The 26940-nt window shown below is 41.4% G+C and overlaps 1 protein-coding gene across 1 annotated transcript in view; it reads left to right on the top strand.

The window, feature by feature from the left end:
• Window positions 1-26940, top strand: part of garnl3 (GTPase activating Rap/RanGAP domain like 3) — a gene marked incomplete at its 5' end in the record, with an annotated part of 76299 nt that overhangs the window by 42250 nt on the left and 7109 nt on the right. The window contains 23 exons of the mRNA XM_083982858.1: window positions 623-722; window positions 3057-3175; window positions 4872-4936; window positions 6367-6430; window positions 6603-6629; window positions 7153-7228; window positions 7329-7427; window positions 7553-7656; window positions 9787-9895; window positions 10084-10129; window positions 10846-10952; window positions 11048-11163; window positions 11766-11870; window positions 15377-15451; window positions 16414-16528; window positions 16820-16924; window positions 17813-17929; window positions 19731-19897; window positions 21021-21179; window positions 21688-21754; window positions 22668-22775; window positions 25533-25651; window positions 26193-26328. Coding sequence (XP_083838984.1) covers window positions 623-722; window positions 3057-3175; window positions 4872-4936; window positions 6367-6430; window positions 6603-6629; window positions 7153-7228; window positions 7329-7427; window positions 7553-7656; window positions 9787-9895; window positions 10084-10129; window positions 10846-10952; window positions 11048-11163; window positions 11766-11870; window positions 15377-15451; window positions 16414-16528; window positions 16820-16924; window positions 17813-17929; window positions 19731-19897; window positions 21021-21179; window positions 21688-21754; window positions 22668-22775; window positions 25533-25651; window positions 26193-26328 — 2305 coding nt within the window. The remainder of the gene's footprint in view (window positions 1-622; window positions 723-3056; window positions 3176-4871; window positions 4937-6366; window positions 6431-6602; window positions 6630-7152; window positions 7229-7328; window positions 7428-7552; window positions 7657-9786; window positions 9896-10083; window positions 10130-10845; window positions 10953-11047; window positions 11164-11765; window positions 11871-15376; window positions 15452-16413; window positions 16529-16819; window positions 16925-17812; window positions 17930-19730; window positions 19898-21020; window positions 21180-21687; window positions 21755-22667; window positions 22776-25532; window positions 25652-26192; window positions 26329-26940) is intronic.

A 26940-nucleotide genomic window follows, 5' to 3' on the forward strand; every position in this document is an offset into this window, starting at 1 on the left:
AATTTAAAACATAATGTAAGTAGAAGCATTAGTAGACGCATAAACAGCTCATGAATGACAATTTAGTAAAATACAAGGTGCAAAAATGTAAAATTAAACAAGAAAGGATATAAAAATGTCCAATATTTTCATAAATAAACATGTAAACTAAATAAATGTCCGCAACATGATAGTGTGTTATACTGTAAATGTCATACGCTGAATTATGTTGATGTTGAACATGTACTGTAACAGCTGATCAACTACCAGCTCTATCTGTGTTACTGTTGTGTTGTATTATCTCAAATCCTAGTGTGTTTTTTTAATAAGCGTTTTTTATGTGCTTCTTCATAAACATCCACCTTCAAGATCTTAATTGAGAGTCTTTTGTGTCATTATCATCATACAACGATGATAAGCAGCAAAACTCTCTGTAGCTGCTCAGTGTCGGATTCGCTGCCCTGTATTATTATTATAATCTGTACACCTGCATTGTGTAACAGCCTTCTGCAGAGAAGACCGCTGTGACTCAAGCTGTGGCCATCATGATGACAATGTGTGTGTATGTGTGTGTGTGTGTGTGTGTGTGTGTGTGTGTGTGTGTGTGTGTGTGTGTGTGTGTGTTTGTGCACGTGACAAACAGACTTCGGACTACACCCCAGGAACCTGGAGGAGAACCGATGTCCATCTGGAGAATCCAGAGTACCACACCAGATGGTTCTTTAAATACTTCCTGGGAAAAGGTCAGTGCTGCTCTGTTGTGCTGTTTAAAACACACACATAGTCACACACACACACCCACTCACACACCCACACACACAGACTCAGTGTGAGACTGAGGGAAACCAAAAGGGGTGAGGGTTGAGAAACAGCAAATAAACCGGAGCTCTCAGATGCTGCAGAAATGAAACATCCTCTGAATGTATTCCCTGGTCCACAGGATACTTCTTATCTTAAGAAGTCAGCCTCGTCCTCATGCTGCACCGATCTTCATTCAAGGCCAAAACTTGTTAGCATCCAGCCATATCCCCACTGAGAGTCTCAACTACACTCTAATCCCATACACCACCAAGGGAGGAGGCCCGTGGAGGACACACAGCCTCAGCAGACAGAGCAAAAAGGCTTGCCTCCAACAGATAACGTGTTTAAGATCGGACTCTCTCGGCCTCTGAAATGAGCTCGGTGCAGCGCCGCACGCTTTGCAGGAGACATTCAAAGTATTGTTAAAGGGATAGTTAACATTTTGGCAAATTGGCCCATTGCCTTGAGTAAGTTCGTTACCTTTAATTGTTGGTGCAAGCTATTTTTAAAACGGCGGAGCAGAGCCGCGAGCTGCTCAGAGCTAAGCTACGGAGGCTAATGGGATTTCTTGGTTTCCCTCATCAAATACACAATCCAACAACTCCAAAACGCTCTGGTGGACAAGTTGTGACCTGCACATTCACCACGCTATGAGATAATAACAGAACGTTAGGAGACAGAGTTGTTTTAGAGGTAGATTCTTGCAAAACCGCTGATGCGCGTTCCTTCAGGGGCAGTTTTTCAGCAAGCAGTCTCTGCATTTGTCTCTAAAACAACTCTGTCTCATAACGTTCTGTTATTATCTCATAGCGTGGTGAACGTGCAGGTCACAACTTGTCCACCAGAGCGTTTTGGAGTTGTTGGATTGTGTATTTGATGAGTTTGATGAGGGAAACCAGGAAATCCCATTAGCCTCCGTAGCGTAGCTCTGCTCCGCTGTTCTAAAAACAGCTTGCACCGACAAATAAAGGTAACAAACCTACTCCTAAAACTATGGGGATTATGGCAATGAGTCAATTTGCCAAAATGTTTAACTATCCCTTTTAAAATATATAGAAATTGCTCATCTGCTCCTTCCTGCCACCTTTCCTGACTCTTTCTCACACCCTGCAGAGAGTTGCAGCAAGTTGTGCAACAAGAGATCATCCAGGTTTCCTCACAGTGGCTTAGATCAGGAAGAACGCCTTCAGCTGAGAGGTTGAGATAAAGGGCAGACGCCCGACACGGATGCAAAGGAAAGCTAGACAATTAAAAAAGTGGAAGAATAAGCAAAAGAAATGCATTTTCTCTTCTCGCCAGGGTCACGTTCTCCTCATGCTATAGCATAGGCAGTTTAAAACGAGCCATGAATCTCCAGAAATTTGGCTCGGACCGGTTTGGACTGCAGCTGAGCCATCTGTGTCTCACAGCCTGAGCAGAGCTGACTGCATCGTGTAACACAACACATTATGAACTCGAGGCCAGTTATCCTAATGTGAGCATTTCCTGTCCTGATGAAGCCCCTGATACAGTCACTTGAAATCCCCAATTCCTTCATTTCAATTAGCAGAAGAGTAATACAACAGTTTGCCCTTGTTTGTTTATCCTGTTGTCTTGCATTAGGGTATAAAAATAAATCCTGATTGGAGACGCTCGGAATCGGATTTCTACTCTTACAGAGAAAAAAGCTGAAGATGGCTAAACTAATCAGTGTATAAATGCAGCCCAGCCTCACAAAGTCATCGCTTTCCCGGAGCATTAAAAAAAAAAAAAAACGGCTAATGGAGAACAAACAGAGCTGGAAACCAAATGGAGAAAGAAAGTGAAATTGTGGAATAAAGAAACATGAGGGAGGGAAAAGGAAGAATTAGACAAGGACAAAGAAAAGGGACGGCAGCGCAGGCAGAGCTCCTGCGTCTAATTGGGTTTGCAGGTCTGTTGGGCATTATTTCTGAGGATGTTACCCTGTCAACCAAGGAGGCTCAGGCATGAATGTGCGACTCTGCAGCGGTGTTGTCAAGAGATCTTTGTCTGTGTCCATGTTAAAGGACTGAAGATGGAGGAGGTAGGGGGAGAAAATGAAGAAAGAGGACAAAAAGAAAGACAGAGGGGAAGAAAGAGGAGTGTTGAATACCTAAACATTTCAGAGGGAAAGTCTCTAAGCTGGTCGTTATGTGCAACATTTTTACCCTAACGAAGTAAAACCAAAACATATCTTTTATATATATTCACCTGTTGCATCCACAGCTGTTCAACATCCAGAGTTTATGTCTAATTTCCTCCTTCTCCTCCCTCAGTCCACCAGAACTACGTGGGTACGGATGCAGAGAAGAATCCCTTCTACCTGTCGGTCGTCCTCTCGGACCAGAACAACCAGCGGGTCCCTCAGTACAGAGCCATCCTCTGGAGAAAGACGGTGAGGACGAAGACACAGAGATCCTTTACTGAAGTATAAGTAGCAATACAACTATGTTAAAATACTATATTGCAGGTGAAAGTAGAGCACTGAAAGGTCTCCTGTGGAGCGTTTGACCTCTGTGAATCACTGGCTCTGCAGTAAAAATGGCTCCTGTGGCTCCTACAGTGTTAGACATATTATTATAGTAATGCCAATTCTGAAGCATGAGTGTTTTAAGTAATATTTTACTGACACCAATGTGCTGTTATTTTTAACTACTGTATTTGATCATGCTCTTATGCTTTCGGACATCAAACTCTTCTTTGAACTAAACCATCTGAGAAGCTTTAAAAGGGGAAATCTGTCTTTGATGGAGCTGCTAACAACTAACACCTGATGAGGGGACCGAAAGTAGATTGAGTTTTCTTTTTTTTTTGGTTCCTCGAGTGTAAAACCACTGGTTTCTAAATATATATTAGGTATATGTAACCATCCACTGCGTTGTGTTTTGTATCGTATTTTTATTTCCTGTATAACAACGGTCAGTTGCAGCTCTCAAGCACAGCGCTCGCTCAGCACAGATTGGCAGAGGAAATTAGCAACGGTTAGCTTAGCATTTTTGAGCTAATTTCACTACCAATACACACATTTATTAAAATTAAACCAATTTGGTACATTTAGTCAGGTGCAATGTTATCTTCACCCGAGCATAATCTACCATATTATCTGTGCTGTTGCACCACATGGTTTACACAGCTTCAATATCAATACCGTGCCTCATACAACCTACCATGTGACATCACAGCCCATACTGTAGAGGAGAGACATGCCAACCAGTGGGCATCCATGATACATGAATAAGGCTAACCATGATTGGCTGCCACCGTGGCAAGTGGAATCAACATGATTCAAACTCTGCTACTACATGTATGAATGAAGATCCTGATATGAAAAGTGACTTGTACTGTAATTACAGCTGTGAAATATGAGTATAAGGAAGTAAAAAGTTCAATATTTCCATCTGGATTGTTGTAGTTGAGCAGATGTATAAAGTGGCATAACATGGAAATACTTGAGTAGTGAAGTTTTTTTTTATATAGTAAGTTGAGTACCTGACTAAATCTTTATAAAATCAGTAGCTACAGAGGAGCCACAGATGCCTCTTTAACATGTGTGTCGACTCGTCTATTGAATCCACGACCGTATGTGACACGTTCTCTGTGATCAGAACATGAGAAAGCACAAATTCTGCTACTCCAGTGTGTGTGTGTGCAAAGTCTATGTTCATTATTGTGTGTCTGTAGCATGGTCGTGACTCAGCTTCATGACCAAGATAGCTTGGATCTAATTTTGGCCTGACTTGGCTGATAAGGGTGGTGCACCTCCGCCGCCTGATCACATTGATTTGTCTTGTTTCTGTCAGACTCTTAACTGGTACAGGATGTTGCTGCTGCTGCTGCTGCTGTTGTTGTTGTTGAACAGAACAGGTTTAATTTGGTTCCCTGTAATTGTTTTATGACTAAATGAAAAATATGTTGAGCTGCTATTCGGGTTATACATGACCTTTTTGTAGATGATCTTCATTTAATATCCTCTGAAATGATTTTCCCTTCCCTTCTTATTTTGATTAAGTAGCTTCTTAAAGAAAAGGCGGTTGAAGGCGACAGTGCTAACAGTTTGTAATCCCCGATCTGTGTCATTCTCCTCCGCTCAGGGCACTCTGAAGATCAGCCTCCCCTACAGCCCGACCAAAACACTATCAGTCAAGTCCATCCTCAGGTGAGAGACCTGCAGCCCGGAGCTCCACACTGACACTTCACTCTCTCTCTCTGCACTGCAAGTAGGAGAAGTAGTCCAGCTGGTTTTCTGATGCCGGGACAGAAACATTAATACTTGATACCTACTGTACAATGCAACATATGCACCGATGCAGCTGTTTGTGTGTTTATTATTTTCAACAACAAAAAGTATCACATCTTTGTACTTTTTGTAACCTTTTTATATATATTTGATTTACTCTGCAGTGGTTTATGATGATATTATGTTGACATTGACACACACACACCAAGTTAGGGCCACAAACTCCACTTCTCTGTTTTGGTGTTTGGGTAGTGCTACTGACTCCTGTCAAATCCCACATTAAGGGGATACTTCATCCAAAATCAATAATTCACCAATTTTCTACTCGCCGTCATGCCAAGGAAGGGTTCGGAGAACCTTCGGAGTCATCAAAACGCTTTTGGGGTTCCAGGTCCGGCTGGCAATGGATTTTCATATAACGGTGGCAGATAGAGTTCACTTTTGAATCGTCCAAAACACACACAATGACACATCCAAATACCTCCATACTGCTCGTCCGTACTGACCCAAGTGTCCTGAAGCCGCCACATGAAAAAGTTGTTTGGAAAAAATGTATTTGATCTCTATTTTCAGAGCTGTTGTAGTAGCTGTAGTAGTAGCTTCCAGGGCTTGCGTGAGATGCGCAAGATTTGCTGCGAGATGTACGAACGTACTGTATGAACGATGTATGTATGAACGAACATCTCGCAGCAAATCTTGCGCATGTGCACAAACATCAACAGAGCCACTGGGAGCTACTGCTACAACAAGGCTAAAAACAGAGATCAAATTAATTTTTTCTGAACAACTTTTTCATGTTGCGGCTTCAGGACACTTGGGTCAATACGGACAAGCAGTATGGAGGTATCTGGATGTTTCATAGTGTGTCATAGTTTGCGTTTTGATGACTCCAAAACTTCTCCAAACCCTTCCTTGGCATGACGGTGAGTAGAAAATTGGTGAATTATCGATTTTGGATGAAGTATCCCTTTTTAATTCTGGTGCAGAATTAAGAAATCATAAGAGAAATACAATATAATATTTAAAGATCTGTAACCATAGACCACACACAGTGCATTTGATGATACTACCACTTTCCAAGTAGAGGACTAGCCTGTAACAAGATATAATGAGATGTGTGTGAAACAGGAGACTGGAGATTATACAGTCCTCGGGGCTGAGCAGCGTCACCGCTACAAACTACTCTGAATGAGCACAAATGGTACAAACAGGATGAGAAATCCCCTGTATCACGTCTCTTTTCTCCGTGTAACTCCTTTGGGCTATTTGTCTTCCATTAATCCTACACCCTGTTATCTTTTTTTTTCTCATCACTACTTCCTCCTCTTTCCTCCCGTCCTTATTCCCAGTGCAATGAACATGGACAGGTTTGAGAAAGGCCCCAGGGAGATCCTGAACCCGGAGATTCAGAAGGTGAGAGCAACACCAGAGCATCTGCTCCGCTCCTCCTTATGAAATGTAACACTGGTTCATTTCACCTAAACTCTGCGGTTATCCTCCGGCTGTGTCATCTCTTCCTGGAGAGCTGATCAGTGTAAATGATAATGATTATAATAATAGTAATAATGATGTCCTCTTTCCTCAGGACCTGCTGGTGTTGGAGGAACAGGAGGTATGGGATGACACTGCTTTAACCGTCAACTATAGCTTATTGGTTGATTTGTTTTTGTTGTTTGTACTGTAATTTCAAGGTTAAAACTACTTAGTTTGTATCCCTTTTTGTTTGTAGGTTATATTTGTGTATTTTCCTTGTCACCTTCACACACCCACATAAAACAACAGATCCTCATTTTTAATGTTGTCCTACATTTGCAGGAATGACAGTTGTGCCATTTTTTGTTGTCGTAATCTCTTTGTTTTGTCTTTGAAAGTAGCACAGTTACAATACAAATAGTGTCTGTCATTAAAAGATATCCAATCCAATCCAACTTTATTTGTTGAGCACTTTAAAACATCCACAGTGGACCAAAGTGCTGTACAGGATAATAAATAAAAGTACCAGAAATAAAGACACAACATCTTACATAAACATAAAATTACACATAAAAAAACAGATTAAAAATAATAATATAAATAATGTAATATAAAAGATAATGAATGCACATTGTAATTTTTATTAACTATAATTTTTTTAGGGCTCTGTCAACTTTAAATTTGGTGTCCTGTACGCCAAGGATGGACAGCTCACAGATGATGAGATGTTTAGCAACGGTAAATCTCTCCATACTCTGCTTTTTGTGATTTGGGCAAATACACTTTTTTTTTTGCTTTTTTTGCCAAGAGTCGATCAATGTGTGTGTGTGTGTTTCAGAGACGGGGAGTGAGAGCTTTGAAAAGTTTCTCAACCTGCTGGGCGACTCCATTACACTGCAGGGATGGGCAGGTTACCGTGGAGGGCTAGACACCAAGAGTAAGAGAGTGAACATCTGCTGAGTCACATCGTATTTTTACATCTTTACAGGTGTTTAAATATACTGGGGTTTATTTATTGTTTGTCTTGATCTGTTGTTTCTGTCTCTCTTTTTCCTTGCACAGACGACACTACAGGAATGAAGTCCATCTACACAGTGTATCAGGGTCATGAGCTCATGTTCCACGTGTCCACCATGTTACCCTACTCTAAAGAGAACAAACAGCAGGTGGGCGGCTTACAATTAATTTGCATCTATTTCATTTTAAAGAGGAACTATGCATGATTTTCACCTTAAGTATGCTACGTTATTACCTTAATTACGGCTTAATTGGCCATCATGATGGTTAAATAAATGACTTGTAACTTGATACGAGGGAGAATGGAGGCTCTCTGCCTGTGTCCCAGCTCTCGTCTCTGCAGCACCGCGACACAAGCGTGCCCCGTAACCTGTATGAGAGATAAGACTACACAAATATACACATCGTAACGCATATACGATATATATAATGTTATCCACCGCTCCATGGATTGCCTTCTCGCTAGCTTTATTGAAAATAAATGCACTGGCCGGGAGGAGGGTTGGCAAAACAGCGGAAAAGCAACCGCATAAATCCCATTTAAAAGGTTATTATCTTAAATAAGATAATAAGATCCTGAACATAAATGAATGTTAAGATACATTTTTTTGGTAACACTTTATGATAAGTATACACTATTACGCATTAGTTAAGCATTAATAAATACTGAATGCATGAATACTCATTATTATGTAGTTTATAAATACAGTTAGTGCTTATCAATAATGAGTAAAACATTTTTAACTGTTTATAAACTACATATTAATGAGTATTCATGTGTTATAAATGATGAATTCAGTATTTAATGCTTAAATAATGCTTAATAGTGTGTACTTATTATAAAGAGCTACCGTTTGCTGGAGAGAAAAAAAATTGCATACATTCATAACATCTAATTAATATTTAAGTCAATAATCAGTCATCAGCAAAACTGCATGACATTCCCAAAGCTATTGTGCTTTTATGCAAATTAGCAAACATTACCATGCTGATCTGCTCAGCTAATGTGGTGCTAAATGTTTGCATGCATTTGGGTCAAAGTCTGACCAGGCTGTTACCATGGCTGCAGCAGACAGACATTGAAATTTGATAAATTGTTCACTCATCCAAAAGAGACAGAAAACAACTCCCTCGTGATCCTTGTGCTATGAAAAAATAATTGGTGAGAAGAGTCACCAAAAGTTTAAGGATTTCCCCTTTGAGAATTTCACGGGACATGAAATTCGATTTTCACGGGTTTTCATGGGGCGGCAGGTTTTATATGTCACTTTCTCAGACATCCTGTCATGAACTGAGGCGGCGGTGGGCAAAAATTAGGTGCAAGAAGAAGAACTAAGGTCGGACGGGTCAGCGAAAATTGTTTGTTTGTGACAAGGAGAATGTAAAGTAGTAGCAAAAGTGCAGAAGGCGAAAATCAAACCGGTGAGACGGGAGCTGGGCGCCGTAGATGTTGCTCGATGTCTCTCGCTGCCTCTGAAGTGTCGAGATCAAAGAGGCTGAAATTATCGCCACTTCTCACAGCGTCCGTGGTGTGAGAGCTCGGAGAACTTTTTTTTTTTTCTCCCCGTAGACAGAGTGACATTGTCAACACACACGTACTCACTGTGTCCCCATCATCACGCCAACATACAGACTGATACAGAGCAATTAACTTAAAAGCCGCTGTCAACAATAATGTTATGTTATCAAATGATAAAATGATTGTGTGTGATCATTGCAGCAACAAACCCATAAAGAATTATCCCACAATGTAAAGTTTCTTTCAGCTCTTTTTATGGCTGGGAAAGGAAAACCCACTTTACATATCCTAGGAAAGAAAGCAGCATTTAGCAACTAAATTTAGGGATTTAGTGTTTGCGAACCTGTGGCGAAAGATTCAGTTTGACGATGTAAAAATGTCAGGTATTCACAACAAAACCATCAGAAATGTTGGCTTCTTTATTAGAAAACAGTGCTGCAGCAGGTGGTTGTGAAATAAACTAGAGGTTATAATGATATTTAGAGACGCCAGTTGACATAATATCAGTGTAAAGTTAACATAGTTTCCAAAAATATCATTATTTAGTCCTGTCCAGCTCCAGGACTTTGATTCAAAGTCTCCCGATGAATGCAAATGTTCCATCCTGGATGTGTAAATATGAAAGTGTTTGCTAATTTGTTCATTGTAAGAACTTTGTATGGTGATGATATATTTTTTTTTACTCCTTTTGACAATAGAATAACCCAATTTCTGCAGACTACTGAGGTTTCTTTGTCTCGTTCCGTGTCTCCTCTGACAGGTGGAAAGAAAGAGACATATTGGAAATGACATTGTTACCATAGTATTCCAGGAAGGGGATGACGCATCGTCGTCCTTCAAGCCGTCTATGATCCGATCACACTTCACCCGTATCCTTCACATGGACAATGACTGTCAGAGAAATGAACTGGTAACAAGGGACATGAGCCGTGCTCGGAGGAGCTTCGGCTAATGAACACACATAACATCAACCCTGTGAGACTTGGAAGACATATGGACTGCTGCCTACTGCTACTGCCCATTCAAAACCATCACTTTCCTTCACTTCCACTTCCAGATATTTTTGCATTAGTTAGGTATAATAGCCAGAATGACAGTTACAGGTAAGTGGCTTCAAGTAATGCAGTGTTTATGGTGTTGTTGGTCACTTGTCTTAGCTAAAAAGACTCACTTTATTAAGATGTCTTTCATTAAATAGAGTACTTGTCTTGACTTTTGTGTACTGTCCAATGCTTAAAGGGATAGTTCAACATTTTGGCAAATTGGCCCATTGCCATAATCCCTATAGTTTTAGGAGTAGGTTCATCAAATACACAATCCAACAACTCCAAAACACTCTCGTGGACAAGTTGTGACCTGCACATTCACCATGCTATGAGATAATAACGTAACGTTACGAGACAGAGTTGTTTTCGAGGCAAATGCAGAGACTGCTTGCTGAAAAACTGCCCCCGACGGGAACACGCATCAGCTGTTTTGCATGAATTTACCTCTAAAACAACTGTCTCGTAACGTTCTGTTATTATCTCATAACGTGGTGAATGTGCAGGTCACAGCTTGTCCACGAGAGCGCTTTGGAGTTGTTGGTTTGTGTATTTGATGAGTTTGATGAGGGAAACCAAGGAATCCCATGAGCCTCCGTAGCGTAGCTCTGAGTAGCTCGCGGCTCTGCTCCGCCGTTCTAAAAATAGCTTGCACCGACAATTAAAGGTAACGAACCTACTGCTATGACTATAGGGATTATGCCAATTTGCCAAAATGTTGAACTATCCCTTTAATATGATGCTGTTTGTCCTTATATATCTGTTCTTTGTCACAGGTTGAAGATTTTCTCAGAGGAGAGTGTTCCCCTGTTCGGACCTCCTCTCCCATCTCCACCTGTGTTTACTGATCACCACGAATTCAGGGACTTTTTATTAGTCAAATGTAAGACAAGGAAAAAAAACATTGTACACTAATAAATCTGAATCAACTGCATGTTTGTTGAACTTATTTTTTTCCCCCCTCATCTACTCCGACAGTAATCAATGGAGAGAAAGCCACATTGGAGACGCCAACGTTTGCCCAGAAGCGCCAGCGGACCCTGGACATGTTGATCCGCTCGCTCTACCAAGACCTCATGCCTGACCTGCACAAGGTACTACAGCTTTATATTATTGCTGTGCCACTGGTCCAAACACCTGTTCTTGTTCTTGTTTTTGGATGGATTTTACTTTACTTTCTCTTTTTTAAGGCCATCCAAAAAGTACAGAGTGCGTAGCGTACTATAGCTCTCCTCCTGCACCTCCTCCTCCTCCTCCTCCTCCTCCTCCTTGTCACTTCAGTCACTGGCAGCGACTGTAGCCACTGCTGAGCTTTGTTCTGCTGTTTTCCACTGCAGCCCTCGGTCTGCCTCTGCATACTGCACCACACCGACTGGATACTACTGCAATGCTGACTTTCTCAGCAGGGCTCTCTCTCTCTCTCTCTCTCTCCTCACATCACTTTTGTTCTTATTTCTCTTGTCCCCCCCTCTCCCCTCTTTTCCCTCCTTTCACTGTTGCTCCTAACACGACTTATTTCTCAGTGTGTTTCGCTCCTGCTGCTGTCGTCACCCCCTGCCAGGGTCAGTTGCTAAGACCCCTTTCTGCTTTCTGTTTCCCCTCCATTTGTATGTGTGTGTGTGTGTATGTGTGTGTGTGTGTGTGTGTGGCATTTTGGTTGTTGGTCTTCCATGTTTAGGTTCCTTTTTCTCCCCAGAACATGTTAAACCGACGGTCTTTTAGCGACGTGCTGCCAGAGTCTCCAAAATCTGCACGCAAGAAGGAGGAGGCACGGCAGGCCGAATTTGTCAGAATAGGACAGGTAAAGAAAATAAAAAACACACACATTCACACATACACAAACTCATGAGCACCAAACAACAACCAGAGCTCTGCAGTAAACAGCCAGAAACACTGACACCAACAGGCACTTAGCCACTGATAGAGGTGGTGGCATGGGCACACGAGCACACACACAATCACACACATACCTGGGCAAACACACCTCGTCACCTAAGGAACAAGGACGATACACGTGCACTTAAACACACAGTATGAATGCAACTAGGCAAAATACTAACAACTGTAAAACTTGATAGTAAAATTAACCAGTTCACTGCTCAGTTTTAAAGATGTATACATTGAATTCATTTTAGTTGATTAAAAAAATGAACAAGTTATATAAAACATTCAAAATGTATTTATTTATGTAAAAATCAGGGGCAATGCGCATTAATAAAACATCTTAACAAATGTAAACATGCCAGAATTAGCCAAAAGGCTGCTGCTGTCCCTGGACGGATGTTAAGTAGTCAGTCACCCGAAAAGAGAATAAAATGATTTAGTTATAAACATAGAGATAATACATTAAAGGATTAGAAGGCTAAATCTGAATAAAGATTATCTTTCTATGACAGTATTAACTGTCGTCCGTCAGGTAGAGCAGACTGTTGGTTGTCTGAGAGGAAAAGACTCGGGGCATAAAGAAAAAAGGGGGAAAAAAGCACTTGCTGCACCACCCACTGATGTTCCCCTTACGGTTGTTGCTGTGAGCACATGACACGACAATACCTGAAGGTGACCCAGATGAGTGGATCAACATTTTTATCAACTCAGATCCTCCCTCACCTGGAATATGGAGGCTGGGCGGAGAGGAGGAAATCTACCTGAGATTATAAAGATGACAGGGAGACACACAGAATAGGTTTTTGAAAAGTGGAAATTATAAATAAAACATATACTGCTTCATATTATATCATATCATATCATATCAAAAGATTACCATGCAACATAGTAGAGAAAAAGAGAGAGAAAAAAGAAAAGGCTATATGTCAAGTCTCCACCATATAATATCCACATAAAAATTCAATACAGTTACTTGAGATCTGTGAAGCAGGTAGGTGTAATGGTCACCTATTACAGGCAAATGAGAAGCATGAAACCATCACGTAAGAGAAATGATAATGATAGTGATCATTAATTTCTCCCCTTTTCCTTACTTGGGAGCCCGAGGTGCAAGAGGGAGTGGGTTTGGTGTTAAGTGCAGAAATAAGTAACGCAGTCAAAGCAGCCGTCGTGCGATTCCTGCTCCGATGATGATGATGATGATGATGATGGAGAATTGATCAGCGTCTATTGTGACCAACACTTAAGATTTGAGCTCTAATCAGAGGCTTAACTCCAGAGCCAGACACGCTGCATAGATTTCCTGTTCGTGCTGAAGTACGGTGCTTATTTTTTCTTTTTTATTTCTTTTTTTTTTTGAGAGAGACTTACCCACACTTATCTACCGATGGCGCTGCATTTATTTCTCCTTAATTCTGCGACACTGTTCACAACCAAGTAGAGAAAATGAGGGTTGCAGATTAAGCTACAGGCGCCTTTTTAAAAAAAAAAAAAAAAAACCTTCATCACCACCACCTCGCTCCCTCATTGTCGAGTCAGATCTGTGACTCTTTGCGCCACGGTGAAGTCATTTAGCGGCTATAACTCCTGACGGACAGCTGAGTGAACTGGACACCAGGATGCAGAGATAAGAGCGGAGGGGGGGGGGGGTAGTCATTACCGGACTGATGTAATCGCAATTACACCTCTTCTGCTCTGGGCGCTGATGTAACAATCATATAATTATGCAGTCTGAAAACACAGGCGAGGGAAAAGAAGACCTGTCCATGGTGCTGAACCCTGACGATCTCTGGCATTTTGGAAGTTGTTTGTTTCAGGGCGGTTTTGGAGATAATGGATTTGTTTTTGTTTTTTTTAATAAGTGCCCAGGCTGTTGTGTTGACGATGCCCTCTGACTCAAATGTTGCCACAAATCTGTATTTCTAGACACCCTGGAAGAAATTGGATAAGTCTTAAAGATACGTGTTGATGGAGCTGAAGTAATTCCGTCTCTCTTGTTTCCTTTGGTGTGTTTATCTTCGTTTGCCGACGCTCCTTCTTCCTCGTGTTGCCCCTGTGTGTGTGTGTGTGTGTGTGTTTTCCGCCTTGTTTCTGTCGCTCTCCGCTCATAAACACAAAGCCGGGGCATCGACACATTGTGCTGTAAAGCATGAAAACAAAGGAAGGTAGACGTGTCGAGTCATTGATTATCCAGTTTTGTGGAGACAAGGCGTCCGTCCTCGTCTGCACTTGCTCTCCGTGCGCTCACTCATTGTCTGATGCACATTATACGCTCTGAGTTCATGTTCTCATGGACGCCCCGATACGCCAGGGATATGTATTTTTTTATGGATATTTTCTGAAGGATGGCAAAGTACACCGTGCCGCGGCGAAGCCATTGTGCTGTTGGTTTGCTATTGATTTCATTATCTCCAGATTGCCTGTTTAAGCAGATATGGAAATGGAAATGGCTGACTGCACAGCTTGGATTGGAAATTGTCAATCTGATCAGATGGCTGCTGATTGAACATTTGAGCAAACTGTACTCCTTTTGAATTTTGAAGTAATTGCACCTTTTATTTATAGTAGTGACACATTTCTACTGCTGATTGTCCCGCTCCTTTCCACCTCAGCGGGCCGTCCGTCACAGTACTCAGGGCTGAGATGAGCATGGAACAAACAAGGAAACAACAATGACAAGCCAGTTAAATATTAGTAATGGAATACAAGGTGCAACTTCTGATCAGTGTAGTCTCTCTCATACATGCAGGAGTTCTAGGTTCCAAAGTCTTCACATTATTTAAGGAAATAACACATTATTTATTTGAAGAAGTTGCATTAGGATGGAAAGTCAGTGCATTTACTCAAGTACTTCATATAAGTAGAGATTTTAGGTACTTTCTGTTTTTTAACCTTAAACTGCACCTTTCTTATTGGTGACTTCACAGATTCAAGATATTGCATTAAAAATATACAATAAGCTAATAAAAATGAATGTCCATCTTTTGTTATTAGTTCAATTGGAGTGTTTTCTCCACTAAAAGTCACTGGTAGTTTTGTTTAAATAACAACTCAAGGCCCATAGTGAGAAATGATTCTTTAAAAAACAACAAATATTAAAGAAAAGAAAAATATTAAAGAAATATTTTTGGACACATGCATCATCTCACGACTCCTCACATATAACTTCTGACCCCCTAGTAGGTGAGGTAATTGTATATAAACAATCTCCACCTCAACCAGCTAAAACAATAAAACGCAACTTACACACAGGGATTTTGAATGCACTTATTCATATGATTTATTTTTCTTGTGATGGAGCATTTGTCATTTTTGCATTCATTGCATTTACATAAAAAAAAATCCAAACACCTCAGTCCAAAGCAAACACAGCTGACAGATGACTGCACTGTGTGTTGAACATCTGCCTGTTCCTCTCTATAGGCTCTGAAGCTGAAGACCATCGTGAGAGGAGACGCCCCGACCAGCCTCGTTACAACAGGCCTGTGCAGAAAAGAGGTGAATCACTGAGACATTTCACACCTTAAACTGATTCCACATTTAAAGGGATAGTTTTATTTATTTTGGCAAATTGGCCCATTGCCATAGTTTTAGGAGTAGGTTCATTACCTTTAATTGTGCAAGCTATTTTTAGAACGGCAGAGCAGAGCCGTGAGATGCTCAGAGCTACGCTACGGAGGCTCATGGGATTTCTTGGTTTCCCTCATCAAACTCATCAAATACACAATCCAACAACTCCAAAACGCTCTGGTGGACAAGTTGTGACCTGCACATTCACCACGCTGTGAGATAATAACAGATTGTTACGAGACAGAGTTGTTTTAGAGGTAAATTCATGCAAAACTGCTGATGCACGTTCCCGTCGAGGGCAGTTTTTCAGCAAACAGTCTCTGAATTTACCTCGAAAACAACTCTGTCTGGTAACGTTCTGTTATTATCTCATAGCGTGGTGAATGTGCAGGTCACAACTTGTCCACCAGAGCGTTTTGGAGTTGTTATGTTATGTTATGTTATGTTATGTTATGTTATGTTATGTTATGTTATGTTATGTTATGTTATGTTATGTTATGTTATGTTATGTTATGTTATGTTGGATTGTGTATTTGATGAGTTTGATGAGGGAAACCAAGAAATCCCATTAGCCTTCCATTAGCAGCTTGCGGCTCTGCTCCGCCATTCTAAAAATAGCTTGCACCGACAACGAATCTACTCCTAAAACTATAGGGATTATGGCAATGGGCCAATTTGCCAAAATGTTGAACTATCTCGTGTTAAATGTGTGATTATAAGACAATATGACAATATATAAGCTAATAATGTTGTGCTTTTTTCTCTTCAGTTAATCGCTATTTTGAGATAGTGTTACTTGAGAAAAATGCATAGGGAACTTTACAGTGTGTGCATAATTTAATGCTGTATTTTGTGTGTAACATCTGTGTGTGTGTGTGTGTGTTTTGCAGCCATGGGAGTCCCAGTCGTTCTGCAGCACTTTCCCCTATGAGATCGTGTGCGGCGACTCCTGGGGTCAGTCTCTGCTGGCCGCCACCGACACAGCAGGGGTCATGCTGCTGGATGGTGAGGTCACCCTAATCCATATGTCCCTATGTTCTCTGAAATAAAGCCACTCATCTATATCCACTCAATACTGAGCTCAGCAGAACGCCAAGGCCAGCAGCTAACTAACTAACGTGATGATGATGATGTTCATGTTTCAGGCCCTGATCCGGCTTTGCCCAACGCTGGTGGGTTGCTATACAATCAATATTATCATTATTATTTACTTATATCTCAATCTCATTTTTAATATTTTTTCAGTTCTTACCCTCTTTTTATTCTGATATATATTACCTATGCGTCATATTTCAGAGTTGCAGACGCTGCCTCCGGTGCAGGTGTTTGACAAAACCATGGTGGTGAAGCAGATGCACGTTCTCGAGCCTCAGGACCTGCTTATCACCAGAGCTGACAAAGGTAGGTAGAGGCTCAGACCGCAAGACGCAGGAGAGAACTGCTCAACACCTCCTCCCCCTCCTCCTCCCCCTCCTCCTCCTCTTCCTCCCTGCACATCACAGTCTGCCTCGCTGCTGGCACCATCCTTTTACCATGTTCCCTTTCATGCTATTTTTTTTTTTTTTTTGCTGTATAACAGTATTTACAGCGATTTTCTTTCACATTATTCCTCTTCCTCTCTCTAGTTCATCTGTCATTTCTCTCTCTCTCTCTGTCTCTCTCTCTGTGCTGTCGAGTACCTGCTTACCCTTTCCACCTCCATTGGTCCGGTGAACACATTGATCACTCGCCGTGATCTAAGGAAGCTGACCTATAGAGAACCAATCCCTGTCGAGGCTGCATTTGTGTGTGTGTGTGTTTATCCTCTGGGACTGGGCTCAACTGTGAGAGCAGAGTTGGCTTTTAAAGCACTGAGAGATATGCAGACAAACAGCCAGATAAAGCATAAGAAAAACACAAATAGCTTATACAAGGAAGTTGCTGTGTACTCACAAACAGCTGCAGGATTTGTCTCATGTCTGCTCCGACCAGAAGAGCATGTAATTAATTACCCTGCAGATGATTAGCTAACCCTAATATTGACAAACAGGGTTGACTCGGTTTTGATAGTGATTATGCGATGGCAGTGGAAACATTTGTCACGACTGTGTGTGGGCTTTGATAGAGCTTCAGAGCGAGCACGAGCCATAAGAAGCCTCCTAGTAATCCTCTCTGCAGTGCACAACGCTATTGTCTGGCCGTGGGAGGATGCTAAAAAAAAAAAAAAAAAAAAATTAAGAGTAACCTTAATGCAAAGCAGAGATGCTTTTGTTGTTTTGTTTATAGGTTTTTGTTCTGTTTTGTTTCCAGGAAAGGACGCTCGGCTCTATGTGTTCAGACTCAGCACGCTCAAGAGAGGCCTGGAGGAGAGGCAGCTCGTCAGAGGAAAGTGTGACAGCCGGGAAAACAAACTGGAGAAAACTAAAGGTACAACACAAAGCATGCAACAACTAATCCTCACAACAAACAAGCAAAATATACAGTGATCTTCAGAGATAAAACATCCAAGGCAGATGAATTTAGGATTGCAAGTATAAAAAACTGCAGTTCCTTGGATGGCCACTAGAGGCTGAATACAGGGATGTCAAACATAACGGATGAATTTGCCAAGAGTGAAAAGTACATAGAAGCCAGAAGAGGCATTTTTCTCAAGAAATTTCAGTTTATTCATAACATGTTTTGTAAAAGGAGGGTTCATTTGCACTAAATCAAAGGGAATATTTAGAGTTGTTGTTATTTATAGGTTACTATGCTATTATTTCACTGGTTCAGCCCACTTGAGATCAAATTGCGCTCTATGTGGCCCCTGAACAATTGAACTAAAATGAGTTTGACACCCCTGCATCGACCCTGGTACAAAGAATATTTGCTTCTTCATGACAACTGTGCAGGATGAGTTTTTATGTAGTTCACCCATTTAAATTATATTAAAGCTTTAAATTATGTAAAATTGGAGGCGTGGCCCCTTTGAGTGACAGGTGAACGAGTAAGCTCTTGCAATAAACCAAAGCCAGCAGAGCAGCTCAGTCTGAGCTTCAAAAACAAGGTTATGTGGAGGCTAAAATCTTTATTTGAACCCTATACTGTATCAGGTTCCCATTTTAACACAGTTAGAGCTTGTGCTTCAGTCATTCCTCGTGTTCACACTTATCCACATTAAAATCTCCGCTCCTCCTGTGTTTGCAATGGAAGTGATGAGGAACCAACAACATCCATGTTCCTGACTGTGTATCTGAGGTTAATTTGAGGCTTCACCTCTCTGGGTTAATCAAATCAAGTGGTTATCATCTGCCCACTTGATCTAGGAACTATTAACCGGAGCACAGGAGTCAACAGTTTGCCAACACAGAGCACTGACTAAGAGTAAGAGCCAAGTGTACTGCTACTCCCCCCACACACCACCACCACCACTCGCCCCCCTTTTGTCAGTTTACTGGATCAAGACTTCAGAATCAAATTGGGACACAGAGAATTGGGATCGAATCACATACCGCCGGGAGAAAGTGGGTAATTGGTGATCGAAATATAACATGTCAGTTAGTGAGCTAAAGAGCACTAGTGCTGGCAGGCAGGGTTTTATTTATTTATATATATATTTAAAACCTTTAGACAGAGCCAGCCATCCCAGATCCAGTCTTTGTGCTCAACTAACTCCATTTTTAGCCACAGAAACACGAGTTGTATCAGGTCTTTCATCTACTTCTCTATGTGAAAATAGACAAATATACCTTTGAAAACTGTCAATAGTTCTGTTCAAGTAACATTTTCTCAATTTGCTTGATTTTTAAAAATATTTTAGTGTCATTTTTCTGGTCTGCTGTACATATAATCCTTTAAATATCGTATAATATGACAGCATCTACTATATGGCTTTGTCCTCTTAATTTGGAAAGTAAATGCAATCAGATTAGTTTAATTATCTAATGCAAATGGTGTTCGTGAAGATTATTAACATTTGATGAGAGTAAAATGACTGTTAATCAGCCTAAAGCAGGACGTTGTGACCTTAATGAAAGCGGCTCACGGTGCAAACACTCAACCTTTGGTCTGCTGCTGGTGTCGTGCCAGCTGTTTCTGGATGCATCGATCTGTGGGGCGATGCCAGGGAACAGCACCTACAGCGCAACACATGTCCGGTGTACTTCTTCCCCCGCACTCTCTCACCCTCTCTCCCCTCCTCCTCCTCCTCCTCCTCTTCCTCTTCCCCCCTCCCTCCTTTTTGTCCCAGGCTGTCATCTGTACTCTATCAACACCCACCACGGCTCAGAGCTGAGGATAGTAGCAGCCATCAGGAACAAACTCCTCCTCATCACCAGGAAACATCCACGTTTCGAGGGCTTCAGCGCCGTCGCAGCGGGAGCAGACTCGCCAGTCGAGGAGTTTCAGTACATACGGGTACAACAGCTCCACATTTATAGGAATAAATGAAATAAATGGACGTGTGAGGGAATGAATGACTAAGAGGAGGATGACATAATTTTCTGAGGATGTCTTTTCAGGTCACAATTTCCATATAAACCAGTAAATCCAAATAGAAATAAGAAAAAATGTTGTTTTTAATCCAGAAACTGGCTGAAAATCATCATGACGGCTTTAAGTTTTCTTCCGTGTCAAACTAATCTGGTGATAGTACTCCAAAAGACACCACTAAAAGCTAATTCAGCACAGTTTTAATGGGTTCCACTTGTGCCAAAACATATACATATAAAACAAAATACCCCAAAGCTTTATGGGAACAGTCGATCCAAAAATTTAAAGCCTGTTTTTCTACCACAGACAGAGTGAAAAACCCCTGTTGTAAAGTTATTAAAACATTACACACAGAAGTCTGTTAAAGACATAAGACTGTTTACTCATCCCACACATGGGAAAATTTTGGTTGTTACAGTAGCATTGTAGCATACTGTACAGGGTAAAAAAAGTAGACAAATATGCAAATATAAAATTATATACAATAAAAGAGAGAGAGATAAAGACATTATGTGAAAGTTATGTGCAAAATTATTTCAAGAGTATGAACAGTTATTTACAAAAACAGAAAAAAAATGATATTCAATTGAAATCTTTATTTCAACATGCATAAAACAAAACTTAAACACAATCTCCATGATCAGAGAGAAAAGTAAAAGACAAAAAAATTAAAAAGTTTTATTTTAAGTGTAAAATAAAAAGTATATATTAAATAAAACAACATCTACAACAACAAAATACAAACAAACAAAAGGACAACGTGTTCTAAAAGGAGTAGGAAGAAGTAAAATAACTTATAAGCAAAATGGCATCAAAATTAACAACACAACAGTGTATATATACAGTACTATAACTGTATATTACTAATAATAATGATAATAATCAAAATATCACCAAAAATTACAATACATCAGTATGATAGTACAATACTAATTGATAATAATGATAACATATAGTAAAATAACATCCAAAATATATTTACACAGTGTTGATAGTTGTAAAGTGATTAAACTAATGTGTGTGTGTGTGTGTGTTTTCCGTTCATCAGGAGATCTGCCTGTGTGACCCGCCCGTGGTGATGGCGCTGGTGGACGGGCCGACCGGGGAAAACGACAATATGATCTGCGTGGCCTACAAACATCAGTTTGACCTGATCAATGAGAGCACTGGAGATGCCTACAGGCTACACCACGTCGACGCCAACAGGGTGAGGCAGGAACAGGGTGTGCACGCACATGTGTAAAAAAAAAAAAAAAAAAAAAAAAAACAACAACCCTGGGTGGTTTCCTTTTAATTCCCCATTTTGATTCCTGTTTTTTTTTTTTTTTATGTGATGTTCACTGTTGTCGAGCAGAACTGGGACCTTCAGTTGACCCAGTTAGTCGCTTTATTTACCTCTCTGATTACCAAGCTGCTCCAGTGAATCAACACGTTGTCATTCACAGCCACCAGCTGCAGAGGAGAGGGAGGGAGGGAGGAGAAAATGAGGCGACTGGGGAACGAGCAGCTGTTTCCATAAACCATCTTATTCTGCTTTAAGTGACAAAGCAGAAATATAGAGTTGATATTATCTTGATGGTTGCACAACTACCTCGAGGGTGCAGCATGAGGCCTGATATTATTATTTGTTGGGAGGGGGAAAAAAAGTCTCTCGTCTCTGACCTTTTGGATCTTGTTGAATTGATTCCACTAAACTGACTCGTCTCTGCCTGCAGGTAAATTTTGTAGCAGCCATTGATGTGTATGAAGACGGGGAGGCAGGTCTGCTGTTGTGTTACAACTGTGAGTCTCCTTTTAACTCTCAGCATTTCACATACTGTTTGATTCAGGTCTTTTAATGTCAAAGCTGAGCCGTGATGTATTGTCTCTGTGGCTGGAATAGAAATCATAGCACACAATGCTCCTGAAAAACGACAAAAGGTAGAGAGATTTAGGAAAAATAGACATCTACTGTCATCTTTTGTCTGTGCGCTGATTGTTTCTATGTGTGGATAACAGGACGAGTAGCTCTCAGATTTCATTGTGTTAAAATAAAAATGCTCCCTTTTTAGTCTTTTTAGTCAAAACGCAGGAGGAAAACGAAAGAAACTGAAGCGTCTTGATTTCAAAGTTGTGGGTTCCTCCAATTTCCATCTTTTCGGGACCCTTGTGTCCAAAAATTGACACACAAAAGAACTGCTATAAAATCATCATATATCAATATTTTTTTCTGCTTTTTTTGCATAAATCTCTTTAACCACTTCAGCTCTGCTCAAAACTACCAAATGTTCATAATTTTATCCCTTTAAATGCCAGTCTGAAGACATGTTGCCTCTTGTTTTATTTAAAAAAACAAAAGGTTGGGGCATTGCTGGTTATTAGAGTCTTGGATATGTCAAAAAATGAGCACCAACATTGATTTCATTGCATTACTATTTTTTATGTGGTGTCAGATTTAAAGTTTGTCACCTATTGGGAACCCTATAGTGGCCAAAAATGGACGCTATATAAGAATTGCTATAAAGTCATCATGTATCAATATTTTTGCATAAATCTCTTAAACCCCTTCAGCACTGCTTAAAACTAACAAACATTCAATAATTTTAATCATTTTAACCCCTTAAATGCCAGTTTGAAGTCTTCAAAATGGCATTTAAAGGGTTAAAATTATTTAAAAAATGAGGGTTAAACTTGTTTCCTCTCGTTTCTTCCACAGATATTTGTTACTATAAGAAAGTTTGTCCGTTTAACGGCTCCACACCGATGATCCAGTCCAACACCTCGGACTTCCACTTCAGCTGGAACCAGATGCCCAACGCTATCGGTAGGTTACCACGGCAACAATGCTTGAACCCCACCCTGCTGCCCATGATGCCGCCGCCGCCGCCGCTGGCCTGGCCGGAGCTCGCTGTTGTTGCCTTGGAAACACCATGCGTTGCCAGAAGCATCCAGTTAGCCAGTGTGATTACTTGTGTGTGTGTGTGTGTGTGTGTGTGTGTGTGTGTGTGTGTGTGTGTGTGTGTGTGTGTGTGTGTGTGTGTGTGTGTGTGTGTGTGTGTGTGTGTGTGTGTGTGTGTGTGTGTGTGTGTGTGTGTGTGTGTGTGTGTGTGTTATGATTAATGCAGAAGGTGATGAAGGGAAAACACAATTGGTACTAAACTGAACCTCTAAGCCTGTTGATAACAACATGCTGCTGCTCCAGGCTACAGTGCATCCCATAATGTGTCCTCCCCTCTCTCTCTCTCTCTCACACACACACACACACACACACACACACACACACACACACACACACACACACACACACCAAAACAAGCAATAACACCATTTGCTGAGTAGTAAAACCAAATGTACTGAAACATCCTTAATTTAAAAACGACTTCTTAAAGCTGCTGTTATCGATATTATATCAATATCAGTTTGTGTTAACTGTCGACCAATTAAAAATGTTATGTGCAAAGTGATAAACTCACAGAATTTAATTTAAAAGAAGCTAAATGTCAATGTCAAATGCAAATTATGTTCATCTACTGGATTTACATATATTAAACAAAGTTAAAGTGAAGCAACTTAGTTTTTTTAAGCTTATCATCACATCTACCTCCAAACTTCAAAAATATTTGTTTTATAAAGTGAGGTCCTGAAGGTTTCAGTCAATCAATCAGTCAGTCAATAGACTCTATTAAATCATTTAAAGCAAAAACAAAAAAGGAGAAGTAGTAAAATGCAGATAAACATGTCATTCAGAGGTGTGCACATTCAGGGTTCTTCTGTCTGGCTGCTGATTGGTCACTTCCCCCTCCACCTGTCACCAGCTTCATCATGTGTTGAACTACATGTAAATAATGCAGCTTTAAGTTTTGATAGCGTAGTCACAAATAACTTGTATGTCACTCAGCTCATTTATCCACCAGCTCTTTGCTCTGACAGACACATTCGAACACACCTGTGCAGTGGTTTCTCGTACCTATCAACACAGCCTCAACGCCGTGCCGCTGCCTGTTCTCACCTTGTTGAGCATTTCTAACCCAGAGACGGGAGAGGAGCTCATTTTTGTGCACACGTCGTCATCAGCTAATGATGGCATTTCAAAATGCCATTCTGTGCGAAAATGTTAAATGTCTCGTATAGTGGGAGTTGAACAAATTTCAAAATGTTATAACTTGGTGGGTTTTTTTCCCAAACAGACTCGACTGAAGTTGTGACACTGCGTCTCTCTGCCTGGTGGTGTCTGCTCTCTTCTTCGCTTTTAAAGGCATAGTTAAACATTGTGGCAAATTGGCCCATTGCCATAATTCCTATAGTTTTAGGAGTAGGTTCGTTGCCTTTAATTGTCGGTGAAAGCTATTTTTAGAAGGGTGAAGCAGAGCCGCGAGCTGCTCAGGGCTACGCTATGGAGGCTAATGGGATTTCTTGGTTTCCGTCATCAAACTCATCAAATAAACAATCCAACAACTCCAAAACGCTCTCATGGACAAGTTGTGACCTGCACATTCACCACGCTATGAGATAATAACGTAACGTTACGAGACAGAGTTGTTTTCGAGGTAAATTCATGCAAAACCGCTGATGCATGTTCCCGTCGGGGGCAGTTTTTCTGCAAACAGACTCTGTATTTACCTCTAAAACAACTGTCTCGTAACGTTCTGTTATTATCTCATAGCGTGGTGAATGTGCAGCATAGGCGCCGATTCCGTGGGTGCTCCGGGGCACGAGCACCCACTGACCAGGTTGAGCACCCACGGGGGGCACGCCACCAGATGCGCATTTCTCCGTGCCGCGCATCGGCCCCTCAGCTGTTTGTCGTGTATCATGTAGCCCGTATGTGTGTGTAGCCTGTGTGAATGTGTGTATTAATCTCTCGCGCGCTCTGTGATGAATATGTGAACATGTTCTTATTGATATTGTAGGGTCCGGCCCGACGTATCTACAACAAAATAACACAAACTTATCTGACAGCTCTCACTTCCTCCTCTGCTCCTCCTCACTCACTCACCAACACACAGACACACACACACACACACAGCTGTCCTCACACTCACCCCGGCCCCTCAGTTTCTCATCCAACCATACCCTACCTGCCCGTACCATACACATTCACAGTCAGTCAGAAATCACACAACTTAAACATCATAACAAGAACATTACTGCGGGGTCGCTACAATATTTTCAGTTGTGCAGTCGGCTATTATTTATTAATAATGAGCGATGATGTGCGCACCAGTGTTTGTAGAGCCCGGTTTAGGTGTGCACGCATCGGGAGCGCGCGCACCCACGGGCAAAAACATAAATCGGCGCCCATGATGTGCAGGTCACAACTTGTCCACCAGAGCATTTTGGAGTCGTTGGATTGTGTATTTGATGAGTTTGATGAGGGAACCCTAGAAATCCCATTAGCCTCAGTAGCGTAGCTCTGAGCAGCTCGCGGCTCTGCTCCGCCGTTCTAAAAATAGCTTGCACCGACAATTAAAGGTAACAAACCTACTGCTATGACTCTAGGGATTATGGCAATGGGCAAATTTGCCAAAATGTTGAACTATCCCTTTAACACTGTATATGTTTGTGTTTTTTTTCTTTGCAGTCTGTGCGTTTCCCTACATCCTGGCCTTCACAACGGACTCCATTGAGATCCGGCTGGTGGTCAACGGCAACCTTGTGTACACGGCCGTGGTCCCGGAGCTACAGCTGTCTGCTTCACGGGTCAGTACGACCGGCCGACGTCCAACACAACAGCACTGTGTCAGCTGGCACTTCGACAATAACCTATTTCCTTTATATTCTGTTATTCTATGAGGCCGGGTTATTGTGTAGTAGAAAAGCATTATGTGTGTGTGTGCGTGCGTGCGTGTACATCACACTATAGCGAGAGCTCCTCCATGTCGAGAGTGTTGTCAGTGTTTTCAGACCACACTGCGTTATAGAAGTAGCTGTCTCAGCTCTCTCATTTCAATCAATCTTTATTAGCCCAGTGGGAAATACAGCCGGCAATATGCATGGCTACGAAGCAATAATACACTCATAAATCATACGCATAGATAATTTAAAGCAAGACCACAGTGCACTCGGCATCAAATAAACACTTTTTCTTCCACTATTCTTTTTTTTTTTTTACTTTCCTGCCTCTTTCTATTCTGTATTCTGTCTATCCTTTCTTCTTCATATTTACTGGAAGGAATCACGCACTCACGCTCTCTCTCTCTCTCTCTCTCTGTCCGTCTCCCTCTTGTTTTTCCACACACAGTCGGACATCTACTTTGTCTCGTCGGCTCCGGTGAGCTCGGCCTCCAACTGCAGTTCGAGAGACACCAGCTCCCAGAGTTCGCCGCAGACGCCCACCGGCTACGAGATGCCCGTGTTCCCTTCGCCGCTCGGTGATGGTAAGGCAAACGTACCGCAGGCTGATGATACTGAAGTGTTTTTTCTTTCTTTTCTTTTTTTAATGTCTGGGTTTGCCGGCAGAGCTGTTTGACTTTGGATGCTCTGTTGCCCCAGAGCTTGAGGGTCCATTTACATAAACTTGACTCAGCAGGATGGTTCATTGAAGCCGCAGCCTTTAGCCGGTTAGTTCACCAGAGTTGAATCATGGGTTGATATTAAATTGGATTCGTCTTTCCAATGGCTATTACCTCATCTTTTCACACTTTATAACCCTGACGTAACTGTGACCGATGCCCTCAACGACGGCTGCAGCATACAACAGAAACAAGTCTCCTCTCCGATTTTTCTTTTCTGTTTTAAGTTCTATAAGCTTATAGGTAAATGTTTTAGGTCAATACCCAAATTCTGTAATTTGACATTCAGATTAAAGGGTTGTCCGTGCAAGCTATTTTTATAACGGCGGAGCAGAGTCGCGAGCTGCTCAGAGCTACGCTACAGAGGCTAATGGGATTTCTTGGTTTCCCTCATCAAACTCATCAAATACACAATCCAACAACTCCAAAACGCTCTGGTGGACAAGTTGTGACCTGCACATTCACCACGCTATGAGA

The sequence above is a fragment of the Trachurus trachurus genome (genome assembly GCF_905171665.1).
Source record: "Trachurus trachurus genome assembly, chromosome: 12".
NCBI lineage: Eukaryota > Metazoa > Chordata > Actinopteri > Carangiformes > Carangidae > Trachurus > Trachurus trachurus.